The 12315-nt window shown below is 43.7% G+C and overlaps 1 protein-coding gene across 2 annotated transcripts; it reads right to left on the bottom strand.

Moving 5' to 3' along the window:
• Positions 1 to 3015: 3015 nt before the first annotated feature.
• LOC307067538 (protein SLFN14-like) lies at positions 3016 to 12070 on the bottom strand (the record flags this gene model as incomplete). 2 transcript variants are annotated; one of them, XM_079724989.1, is made up of 5 exons in its annotated part: positions 3016 to 3847; positions 5829 to 6543; positions 7431 to 7559; positions 9042 to 10117; positions 11929 to 12070. In XM_079724989.1, the coding sequence occupies 4 exons, from the start codon at positions 10102 to 10104 to the stop codon at positions 3016 to 3018; spliced, it is 2739 nt and encodes a 912-aa protein (XP_079581115.1). The 2 variants fall into 2 exon arrangements, with proteins under 2 accessions (XP_079581115.1, XP_079581116.1); XM_079724990.1 differs by lacking the exon at positions 11929 to 12070 and having other exon boundaries at positions 7431 to 7549; positions 8978 to 10077.
• Between the last annotated feature and the right edge of the window lie 245 nt (positions 12071 to 12315).

A 12315-nucleotide genomic window follows, 5' to 3' on the forward strand; every position in this document is an offset into this window, starting at 1 on the left:
TAAATATACCAAGGAAAGAAAGGTCATATGCCTGAGTAGAGTATGTGCCTGGCTTGATTTTAATAGTGTAAAATTGCTAGTTACCCAAATTATTAGGAGGCTGATTACTGAAATTTTGTATAATCTTCCGGGATACTGTGCAACCATTAAAAATGATCATTTTGAAGACTACACTACAACATGGGGAAATGCCTGCATTAGTCAGCTACTGCTGCAAAACAAACAACAAGCTTAGAATCTCAGTCATACAATAGGTCTTTTTCTCTCACTTCTGCATTTGCAGGTCAGCTGGATTTTGGCTAATCTTGTCGGGATCAGTGGAACTTGGCTCCAGCCATGAGTTGAGCTCACATCTCTCATTCCTCCGCGACTGGTGGGCTGCCCAAGACATCATCTTTACAAGGTGGTAGCAGAAGCCCAAGAGAGCAGGCCCAGTACTGAAATGGGTAAAGCCTCTGTACACATCACAACTACTAACATTTCATTGGCCAAATAAAGTCATACAGCCAAGCTGACATCAAGGGAGTGGAAAATATACTCCAGCTGTAATCTCAGGAACTACACATGGTATAGGTGTAGGGAGTGATGAAGTACTGGGAAGAATCATACAGTCTACAACAGTGCCTCACAAAAAGATTACATGGAAAAAACACAGGCACAGGGTATAAAATTGATTGTACAACTTGATCATAACTATGTAAAAATATTTTTTGCAAGTCAACAAAGAATAGAAATAAATAAGCAAAAATTTAAAAAATCATGACTGGATAACAAGTGGCTAAGAACTGTTTATTTTGCCTTTCTCCATTTCTCAAACTTACATAATATAGTACCTTTCTTTTTTAAAGTAAGTTTTAGAAGCTTCTCACAGCAGGCATGTTATTTCACCAAACGAATTGTTTTATCTATTATATTAAGGGTCTGTAGGAAAAATGTAGAATTCTAAGTGCACTCAAGTTAGCCATTTATTCTTAGTCCCCACCAGTTCCTAATCTCAAACTCAAATCTAACAAACTTCCATCAACATGGACCTTGAGCTGTTGCCTAAAAACAGTTTAAATTCCTTTATTCTCTTATTCTCCATTATGGCAGTGTTGATTATTTTCCACACTGACCTCTTTGAAGTCTCCAAAGTTAGATATTCATTCCATTGCCTAGAAGCATTGTCCTAGTAGATTCTGATTCTCTGAAAGCAGCAAGTTCATTCAGTAAATAATTACTGAGCACCTGCCATGTTCAAGGTGCTGCACTAGTTACTTTCAGGGAAATAAAGATGTGTAAGTGCCATCCTTACTGTCAGGGGTCTCACAGTCTAATGTGAAGAGAAATCTGTACACATACATTTGGGGACAGAAAGAACAGACTAGAAGAAAGATTCACGAGTTCTGAACCCTGGTGGCACATTGGAATCATCCGGACAACTTTTATTTATTTATTTATGGCTGCGTTGGGTCTTCGTTGCTGCGTGCGGGCTTTCTCTAGTTGTGGAGAGCGGGGGCTGCTCTTTGTTGTGGTGCGCGGGCTTCTGATTTCGGTGGCTTCTTGTTATGGAGCGTGGGCTCTAGGCTTGCAGGCTTCAGTAGTTTCAGTAGTTGTGGCACGTGGGCTCAGTAGTTGTGGCTCACAGTCTCTAGAGCACAGGCTCTGTAGTTGTGGCGCACGGGCTTAGTTGCTCCGCGGCATGTGGGATCTTCCCGGACCAGGGCTTGACCCCATGTCCCCTGCATTGGCAGGCAGATTCTTAACCACTGCGCCATCAGGGAAGTCCCTGGACGACTTTTAATAAATACCGTTGCCCAGGCCCATGCCCAGAGATGCTGATTTAACTGGTCTCGTTTCTGGCCTGATCACTGCTATTTTTTAAAGCTCCCCAGATGGTTATAATGAGCAGCCAGTGTTGAGAACCACTGGATTAGGCCTTCTACTTTGAGCCCGACCAAACTGTCTGCATAGAACTGACAAAGACTCTCAAATGCAATATTTAAAACAATTAATTTGTTTTAAAAAATCAATTATTTTATCAAAAATTATACAATGTATGCAAATAGTTCAAAGTCAAATGGCACCGAGGCTTACGACCAAAATTTAGCAGACCCCCGTTCTCTCCATTCCCTCAATCCTCCTCCACTTTTGACTCTTTATTTTTAGAGAATTCACACATTTCCCATTCTCCGTATGTTAACACGCTGGTATCTTTTGCTTCATCAAAAACTAATTAATTGCTGAACTTTATTTTCTCCCATCTAAAAGTACCCTAAAGCCCCCAAGGAAAGGTAAAAATGACGAAATATCAGGTAGCTGGAGCAACAGGAGTAAGGGGGGAGGTTCTTCTGTTCAATCCAGTATCAGGAGAGCCGACCACTAGGTGCAGACTGGCTGGCTTGGGGGCCTGAGCAGTTCAGAGAGGCAGCTAAGAGCACTTTTCCAAGCCCCGCCTGCTCTTCCACCTCTTGGAAAGATGATGGGCTTTATCTGAAATTATAGCCAAAAAGAATATTTCCTCACTTTCTCCTGGATTTGTGCCTGGAGGGCACCCTACCCCACCCCCAAAATAGGCCAGCAAGGCTGGGGTGCGTTAGAAACACTGGGAGATAGAGGTATAATAAAGGATGCATTAGGACAGTAAGTCAGGGTGTATCCTGGAAAGCCTTGAAAATTAGTTTGGTTTGACTGCGGGGACTCCCTGGGGATACATTAGCAGGGATGTCACAAAGTCAGTTCTGTATTTGAGGAGGACTTCTGTGGTTGACAAGATGGAAGCTGGATTGGACTAGAAAAACCAGAGGCAAGGCACCAGTGATAAGGACCAGGGAAGAGGTGGAGTGGAGTGGTAAAAGGACAGTGACACTGCAAACAGACTGAAAGGCCCAGTCCCAAGAGACATTTCTGTGGCTCCCTGCTATTCTGACTGTGCCTTGATTTCCTCACTTGTAACACATGAAAAGGCACAGCTGCCACCTGCCTGGGAGCAGGGACTCTGCTCTTTCTCCCTTCCTGGACTGTTTGAAATAATTTTCAGAAGGTTGCCCTCTTTTCATAGAGCAGGTAGAGGTGTTTAATGGCTCTCGAGGCAAAACAGAGCTTATGAACTTCCTCTGACAGGGCATATTCTGGACTAAGCCCAAACACAATATTCCTCTCCAGGCCTGAAAACTGCTGAATACTGTCTAAAACGATGTGACCATCCAAAACACCAGAGACCTGGCTGAACACGACCTTCACTGCCCCGTGGGTCTCACATAATTCCATTGCTCTTCGTAGTGCAGGCTCATAGCGTCCTCTGTCCTCCCCTCGCCTGCACAGAATTGCTATATCTTTGGGCAGATATCCACATTGGAACAGGTTGTGACATCTTTCTGCCACGTGTTTCGCCATTTCTTCTGTGGTCAGGTTCGTCTCTGTCTCACACACCCCAGGCAGAGCCTGGGCGCACATTGCTTCCTCATAGGCAGCTTCCCTAAACGATGCCAATGTGTCTGGAGACACGTTGGGGTGAGGATTTTCTTTGATCCTCTTCATTTCTTCTTTCATCAGCATCGCTATTTCCAGAGCACAGTGGATCCCGTTGGTGATTGTTTTTCGAGGAAACTGAGCAGATGGAGGGGGAAGGCCATTGATATCTGCATGGCGGACTTGGAAAGGGTCCAGAAAAAGCCAGAGAATCCCGTGGTGGTTTTCACTTCCAGCGCCCCTCACCTTTGGATGGGTGATGCTCCTAGCCTTCATGTACCAGTCACCATATTTACTGCAGAAATTCTCAGTCTCATCCATCACTATGTGTTTGATCTTTGGGAACTCCCCTCGCATGAAGGTTTTCCGGGTCACAGCTTGGCAGGTGGTTTGCTGGCTGTAAGGGTGAAGGAGAAAATAGGGCTTCAGGCATATAAACAAAGGAAATACCATGCATTTATTCCTCTCTGGATTAGCATTAGAGACTGGTTCTCATCTGGAGACTGATTCAATAACTACAAAAAATGCTCTACTTGCAAGTTACCTGATAGACAGAATACATAATTGCAAACCCTACTCTTTGGGGTTATCGAGTTAAATCTGCATGCGAAACTTTTGAAATGAACCCAGGTAGGAGCTTTTATTATTTCTACCATAGTCCATTTCTGCTGCTTGACAATCCCTGAAGGTAAATTCCTTACATCTAAAGGAAATCTCAAAAGGAATTTACACTTGTTACTACTATTTCTTTACTTTCTGTCTTTTTTAGAGCTGGAGAACAGTCACCTAGAGGCATATCATAATTTTCGTATGCAAAAGAGGTATGGGCTCATACAAGTTCCTCTAAAGAAAATCCTATTTCCCCACTTACTTGTAGTACAAAAGCAGAAGCCTCTTTAGATTTTGGTAAGGAAAACATGAAGAGGTAGCTGAGTTCCATGACATGTCAAGTAGGGTACCAAGTCTGCAGGGCTTTGCCTCTATGGAGCTACCAATCCTACTTACTTAGCTCAATTTTCCTTTATAGTATGTTTTAGCATACGTGTGTGTGTGTGTGTACTTTTTTCTTTAAACAAACTGTGTTGTTTCTTGCCACCTCTAATTTGGATTCAAGTCATATCACCCATCCCTGCAGATGTGGGACTGCATGTGCAGTCCCTGGGGCTTTACTCCCTATGTCCTGAATCATAACTATTCACGTTCCTCTCTTCCAGGTTGGACTCTGTAGACTTCTTGAAGAAAAGCATTGATTCTTAGTCATCTCCATAACCCACTCACATTAAGTTCATAGATGTTTGTTGAATTGAATTTGCCTTTTGACTGGGGATATTTAAACACTTATACCTGTAAAGCATAATAAAGAACATAGCCTTTAACACAGTTTACAAGATCCTGCATAGTCTGGCATCTGCCTCCTTTGCAACTTCATCATCTGTCGCATACCCACAGTCCCTCATGGCTCCAGGCAGACCTACCATTCTGATTCTCTAATCTCCATGCCTTTGCACTTGCTGTGCCCTTTGCCTAAAAAGCCCCCATTTTATTCACTTCTTCTACTCACTTCTTAAGAAGGAAGTCAAGATCTCCTTCACTGGGGAGTATTTGCTGACCAATCTCCAGCCCAAGTTAAGCATATCTTTAGTATCATACTAGTTACACAACACTCCCATTGCTTATTTTTCTCTTTGTCTCTCTTATTGGGCTTTACGGCAAGGTCTGCAATATGTTTTTCTCCTCTAACACTAAATGTACACAGTACCTAGCATATAAATAGCGCTCAAAAAGATTAGTTGAATAAATAAGCAAGTCAAAATTAAAAGCCCTCATTTTCTGGATTGACTAACAACCAATTTCTTTTACTAAATCGAAAGCTAAAGATTTAAATCAGAAGCAAATGTGCATGTTTTCTAAAATTATTGACTCAGAACAAGTCAAACAAGTAAAAATATTTTATAAACGAAATAAATGGTATTTAAATTCAAGTTCCCATTAGGTGTAATGTCTAATTGACTGAAATACCCTATGACTTTAAAGCACTAAATATCAAGCAAAAAGTACATGTGAAACAAGATAGGTTCGTTTCAACCTTTCTTAAATTTAAGGCCATAGATTGTGGGGGGGAAATGTTTCTAGTTATATAAACTTAAAGTTATGCATACGTAGCTAATTTCTAATGAGATGTTTAAGCCTGAACATTGCAAAGTGCCGTTTTCTAGCTCAACTACTTGATCACTTGCAAATGTGTATACAGTTTGGGCTCTTGTCCATATGCAGCAAAGGCATTGCAAAATCTTAAACTAAAGACACAAATTACTTGTGTGATACTGTTGGAAGACTGATTAAATATGTTTATTGTGTTTAGTTAGTGAAACTCTTACGTCACAAAATCCTTTAAGGCGTCACTTTCACAAACGTAGAGGATCTCTTTGGGCTTGCAGTGGAACAAGTCCTTAATTTTCTCCATGATCTTTATGGCCAGGGCAGTCTTCCTGCTTCCTGGAAAGCAGTGGAGGAACAATTCTCGTGTCTCCTGAAGGCTCTCTGAAAGCAGCTCGCACTGCTCTGCTACAAGCAAATTGAAATATTCACAGCCCAGCTGGTCACTCAGAAGAGATCGAGAGCAGAGCGAGACCACGATGAGGGCCTGCAACAAATTTTCCATTTCATCCTCATCAGCAAGCCTGTAGGCTCGGGGATAGTGCATGGGGATTTCACCGGGTCTACACCGTGTGCTGGGCAGGTGTATCAGCCTTGGGATGACACACAGTTTCCCTGTGTAACCACCAACAGTTCCCAGTTTCTGCTTTAACTGACGAGCAGTGTTCCGGGCGTACACAAGCCCCCCAATCCACGTGGGGTCTGTTAAGATTGTATAGAGTACAAGGGGGCTGTTTACTGCTATTAGGAGAGCATCACACAGGACATTCTGCTCCTTCCTGAAGCCAACATCACTAGCCCAGCTTTTGGAAAATATCACAAACCCCTGAGAACAAGGATATATCTGTGTCTTCATTAATTTCTCCAGTCCTTTATGATCTGAGAAGAGCTTCTTACAGAGGGATTCTGGTTTAAATTGTATCTCTTCCTGTGTCACTGAAAATGCAAGGAATAGAAGTTATTAAAATTTACAAAGGATATTTAAGTATTCCTGCAACATCGTAAGAAGAGATGAGCCTAGCCATGGAACTATGGGTTTCCTTGTCTGCAAAGAAAGCATCTCCTCTTCACAGGCCAGGGCTGAGAAGTCCCTGTTTCTGGCAGCTCTCATACAGGGGAAGGCAATCAGGGAGGGGTCTTCACAGAACAGCCTTCTAGCACTCTCTCCTCAACCCCAAATGGTCCAGTAGTACTAGGAAGGTATTCCTTCCTGTTAAGGGTGTGTGTGTGTGTGTGTGTGTGTGTGTGTGTGACAGAGAGAGAACCTGGTGCTTTTGGGAAACTAAGAACTTTCTTTTTCCTGCAGCAATTTTGCCCCCCGCCCCGGGGTATTTGGCAATATCTGGAAATGATTTGATTTTTCATAGCTGGAGAGGTGCCACTGACATCTAGTGGCTAGAGGCCAGGAATGCGGCCAAACATCCTACAATTCTCAGGGCAGCCTCCCTAACAAAGAATTATCTGATCTAAATATCAGTAGGGTCAAGACTGAGAAACTCTGCCTTAGGAAGAGTCTAGGTGACCCCAAGGCTCACCTCCTTCTGCCTTGGAAAGCCAGGGGGCAGCTCTTTCAAATGTATTCTCTCATATTTGGAGAACAAAAGCCATCTGTGACTGGAAGCCCAAAACGCACAGAGGTGTAGGGTGGATTTGATGACTGAAATCAAGAATTCACCATGTATATTAATTCAGGACAATTGTATCTGCTAAGCTCTACATTTGATCTTCTCTAAGGAGAAAGGCTTGGACGAATTGCTACCAATTCCTCCCAACTTAATTTTAGAAAATAAATAATCTCCTCAGCTGAAATCAAGAAGGAATACCTGGAAACAAGCATTGTTGTAGAGCCCCCTTAAATTCCAGGACTTTGATGGGAGATGACGGGCTTCTTCGTGTAGATGAAGCTGGTGAAATCAGGTGAAGGCTGTAGTCTGCGGCCAAACTGGAAGGAGCTAAACAAATCCATGGAGAGTTGTTTCAGATGAAAAAAAAAAGTTAAAGAATGTTTCTATTGCTCTTCCTACTGTTGACATATGGTGTGTGTCATGCCTGAGCTGTTCTCATTCTTTCTATGCCTCAAACAGTTCACACATGTTAGGAAAAGAGGTCTGGGACTCCTGTAGGGCCATGAATCTTCTAAGTCTCCTGTGACTTATCTTGGGCAAGTCATTTCACCTCTGTCGTGCAAGGGTGAGCAGGGAATCCCTAAGGTTCCTTCCAACTCTAATATTCTGGTTCCAGGTCACCTCTAAGAATAAAAGGCTTCCAGTAGTGGTGGTAGTGGTGGTGGTAGGGTGGTGTCAGAAAAAGTAAGCACAGTATTTTTAAAATATTATTATAGTTGTTAAAGTCCCCCCCACCCCAAAGTTTAGATGGAATGGAAAGTGGTAGGATCTCTAGTTTGGGGTTTATGTGTGTGTGTGTGTGTGTGTGTGTGTGTGTGTGTATGTGTAAGTAAACTCAAACAAATTTAAGATAAGAGAAAGTATCATCCAATAAAATCACTGAAGTCTTGATCTGAGCTTCTTTGATCAAATCTGGAACTTACTGACCATGAAGGCAAACCGATAAACTTCATTCAGCCCGTTAAGTCCTTTATGGATTGATCTGAAATCACCAGGGCTGATGCTCAGCAAAACTGTAAGGAAGTGAAAACACAAGGAGTCCTCCTCGCCCACCACCATCCCCTCCCCAGCACCTTTTTTTTTTTTTTGGGGGGGGGGGTGGTATGTGGGCCTCTCACTGTTATGGCCTCTCCCGTTGTGGAGCACAGGCTCCAGACGCGCAGGCTCAGCAGTCATGGCTCACGGGCCTAGCCGCTCTGCGGCATATGGGATTTTTCCGGGTCAGGGTACGAACCCGGGTCTCCTGCATAGGCAAGCGGACTCTCAACCACTACACCACCAGGGAAGCCAGTCCCAGGCACCTTCTTTTGCGTTAAGTTTTCCTCCACTTGGTGGTGCCCTCAGCCTAGTGGTTCAAGGTACTGGCTCCTAATGTTACTGAAACAATTCAAATTTGTCAACAAGTTTCCCTTCGAAGAATTAGTGGAGAGTCTTTCTTAAACAATGTTTCTCTGAAATATCGTCTTTAGAGAGAGACTATTGATGAATGTTTTAGACTAAGACTATCAGCCTGCAATTTTTTTTTCAGCAGACCTTTACAGTGCATGAAAAGGAACTTTCATGAATTCATGGCTGATGGCATACTATAACTTTCCCCAAAGAGATGAAAATCCAAGCATTTCTTGACCTCACACAGTTCATATTCTGAGTCTTTGGAACTAAAAATGTTAGAAAATAACCCTTTAATAGAAGATTTGTAAGCAAAACCAGCTTTCTATTCTCTGACCAAAATATTGACCAAATACCCAAAAGAAGGCAGAGAAGGGGTTCCTCCCTGCTGACTGGACAATGACTTCTTGTCTGCTTTACCTGATTGAATATCCAGCATCATGGCTACCCACTGCTCAGCCGTCAGCCTTGTGACAGAATTGTCCCTGATGACCCAGGAATCTGGGGCCTCTGTGAATACTACACAGCAGAAGGGCTCCACATGTACCACACAGACATGACCATACAGGACATCTTTTTGGTACACATTCAAGATTTTGGTAGTGAAATTCACCTTTGGCTTCTCACAGCAGAAGTGGAATGTAGGCAATTTTTCTATGCAGTTTTCTATTTCTTTTTTTAATAATTCAGGGTTCACTTTTTCTCTCTTACATCCAAACACTTCTTTGCTCTTATCATCCACCCCGATAATTAGGTATCCCCCATGGGTGTTGGCAAATGCAGAAACATAATGGGGCAGCATTTCTTTAATCCGAGGGACGATCTTTTTGGTGGTGAACCTTTTAAGCTCGACATGTGTGGACTCACTGAAGTCGAGTTTCTCCTTATACATGAGTTTATCTTTTTTAACAAATTCTGAGGCACACATCCTCATATCTTCCTCTTCCTGAATGTATTTGTCAAGAGCTTTCTGAGAATGCAGCTCCTGCACCTTTGATCTTCTTCCTCTTTGAGCTCTGGACTGCTTCTCTTGGAGGAGCTCCAGGGCACTGCTGGCACTCAAGTTGACGGTGGAAGTCACAGCTCTCTGAAATAAATTGGAGCGCAAGCTGCAAATCCTTAGGGGGAGGCTGAAGACATCTGGGCTCCAGGACTTCACAAAAATCATAAGATTGTGCCCCTGCTGCATGTAGTCAAGGTATTTCTGTGAACCTGAAGGAAGGAGCTTTTGAAAAGAAGTTTCCAGGTCCTGTCCCAGCCCATGGAATCGGTAACTGTAGGTTTTATCATCAATCTCTGCTTTGATCACACCCCCTCCAGAATTTAACAGTGCACATGTCGCTTGGATGATTTTAGAATTCTCAGTTCTTTTCAAATAGCTATTGGTCATCTTCTTCCTGTTTTCTTCTCCAAGAGTGACTTTGCCCACTTCTACAATTATCTCGGGATAGAGCATTTCCGTATCCATCTTGAGACTCTCCATCTCAGCAGTCCTTCTGTGCCCCAAACAATGACAGAAAGGGGTTCCAATAAATAATTAGGACAGAAATGTTGCTTCTACATTAACGTTAACAAGAATTCCAGAGATTACAAAATTTTCTTCAAAGCTATAGATTATTGGAGATACATTTTAACATTGGAAATCATCTTTGATATTACTGTTTTCTCGCAAGTTTGTTGTGAGATATTAAATCGTGGTCAACCTCCTTTTGCTTCCCAGACCAGAAAACAGCCACCTACATTGAAGTTAGCACCCTGGAAGCAGATGGTTCAGAGACAGCCCCCTTAGTCTTTGTTAACTGCAAAATAAAATATCTACTAACCCAAACCCAAATTCTTCCTCTAGAAGAAGGGAAACCATTTTTTTTTCTGTGTGATCTCTGCTAAGCAGAGGCCCTGTGGGTGTTGTTTACATCCACCAGGAGGGAAAAAAGCAGGCATCCAGGGCCTCCCTGGTGGCGCAGTGGTTGGGAGTCCGCCTGCTGATGCGGGGGATGCGGGTTCGTGCCCCGGTCTGGGGGGATCCCATATGCCGCGGAGCGGCTGGGCCCGTGAGCCGTGGCCGCTGAGCCTGCGCGTCCGGAGCCTGTGCTCCGCAACGGGAGAGGCCGCAGCGGTGAGAGGCCTGCGTACCGCAAAAAAAAAAAAAAAAAGCAGGCATCCAGCAGGATGGGTCCTCTCCTCTGCTGTTAGTTTGCCTTGGTTGCCTTCTCACTTCCTCCAGGCAAACCAAAATCAACCTGATGAATTGTTTTTTCATAGGTGAGCATCCCTACAGGCAAATGTAAATGTTTGGCTCTTAGCGAAATTTCTGATAAAATTATTTTATATCATAGAATCACAGAAGTGTTGGAAGGGACTTTAAAGATCTGGTCCAACCATCTATCTTAAATACTCTCTCTAACAGGGGTCCCCAAGCCCTGGGCTGCGGCCTGTTAGGAACAGGGCCGCACAGCAGGAGGCGAGCGGTGGCGAGCGAGGGAAGCTTCATCTGCCGCTCTCCATCCCTCGCATTACTGCCCAAACCACCCCCCTCCTCCTCCCTCCTCTCCCCTCCGCAGTCTGTGGAAAAATTGTCTTCCATCAAACCGGTCCCTGGTGCTAAAAATGTTGGGGACCGCTGCTCTATAATACTAGCAACTCTGAACAAGTTGCTTTCCAGCAACTGCTTGAACACCTCCAATAACAACGAACTCATTATCTCTCAAATTAGTCCCCGTCTATTTTCTGACAGCTCTGTTAGAAATAGCTTCCTGGGCTTCCCTGGTGGCGCAGTGGTTGAGAGTCCGCCTGCCGATGCAGGGGACACGGGTTCGTGCCCCGGTCTGGGAGGATCCCACATGCCGCAGAGCTGCTAGGCCCGTGAGCCACGGCCACTGGGCCTGTGCGTCCGGAGCTCTGTGCTCCGCAACGGGAGAGGCCACAACAGTGAGAGGCCTGCGTAACGCAAAAAAAAAAAAAAAAAAAAAAAGAGAGACATAGCTTCCTTATTTTCAGCTATAATTTGTCTCCCTATAACTTCCACCTGCTGGGACTCACAAACAAATCTAATTGCTTCTGAACTAACAACTATACTCTCATGACTCCCAAGGCTCATTGATGTTACTTGGTTGCTGATGACAACCATGACAGATACAAAGTTTTCTGAGAGTCTAGCTCCATATAAACATCTGCTCCACATTTCCCCAAATTTCTCATTCATTCTCCTTTACAAGTTGCTCCTGAGCTATGATTTTACTAAGCTCTTCATGCTCTCAGACATAAACTGAGAGGAATGAGATTTAAAAAAAATTTTTTTTTTTTTTACCTGATGCTCTTGCTTTTCCTCTTGTTGCTTCAGTTCCACATCTGGCTTTGGTCTGAATGTTTGCCTTCTGTCACAGCCCCTGTTGCCCTTTGATATCAGCCTGGGAGGAGCAGGAACTCTGCCAGACTCCCCTAGTCTTCATAACATTGACCCCTGAGGAAGGCTGATAAGGACTCAAAAAAAAGCCTATGACAGGGCAGATTGGCAGGCCAGGGTCTGACCTCTGCGAGAGAAGGAAGTATTAGTGGGAAAATTCAGGGTGTTTCAAGTGAGGGGCCAAAGCTAAAACGTCCCTCCTCTAAAGGGCTGAGTGTTATTTCTATACATCATACAAGCACCTCCTGTCCCGGTTAATTTCATTTCAAAGCTCTACATTTATTTTAAATT

This window comes from Hyperoodon ampullatus, assembly GCF_949752795.1.
Source record: "Hyperoodon ampullatus genome assembly, chromosome: 19".
Classification (NCBI taxonomy): Eukaryota; Metazoa; Chordata; class Mammalia; order Artiodactyla; family Ziphiidae; genus Hyperoodon; species Hyperoodon ampullatus.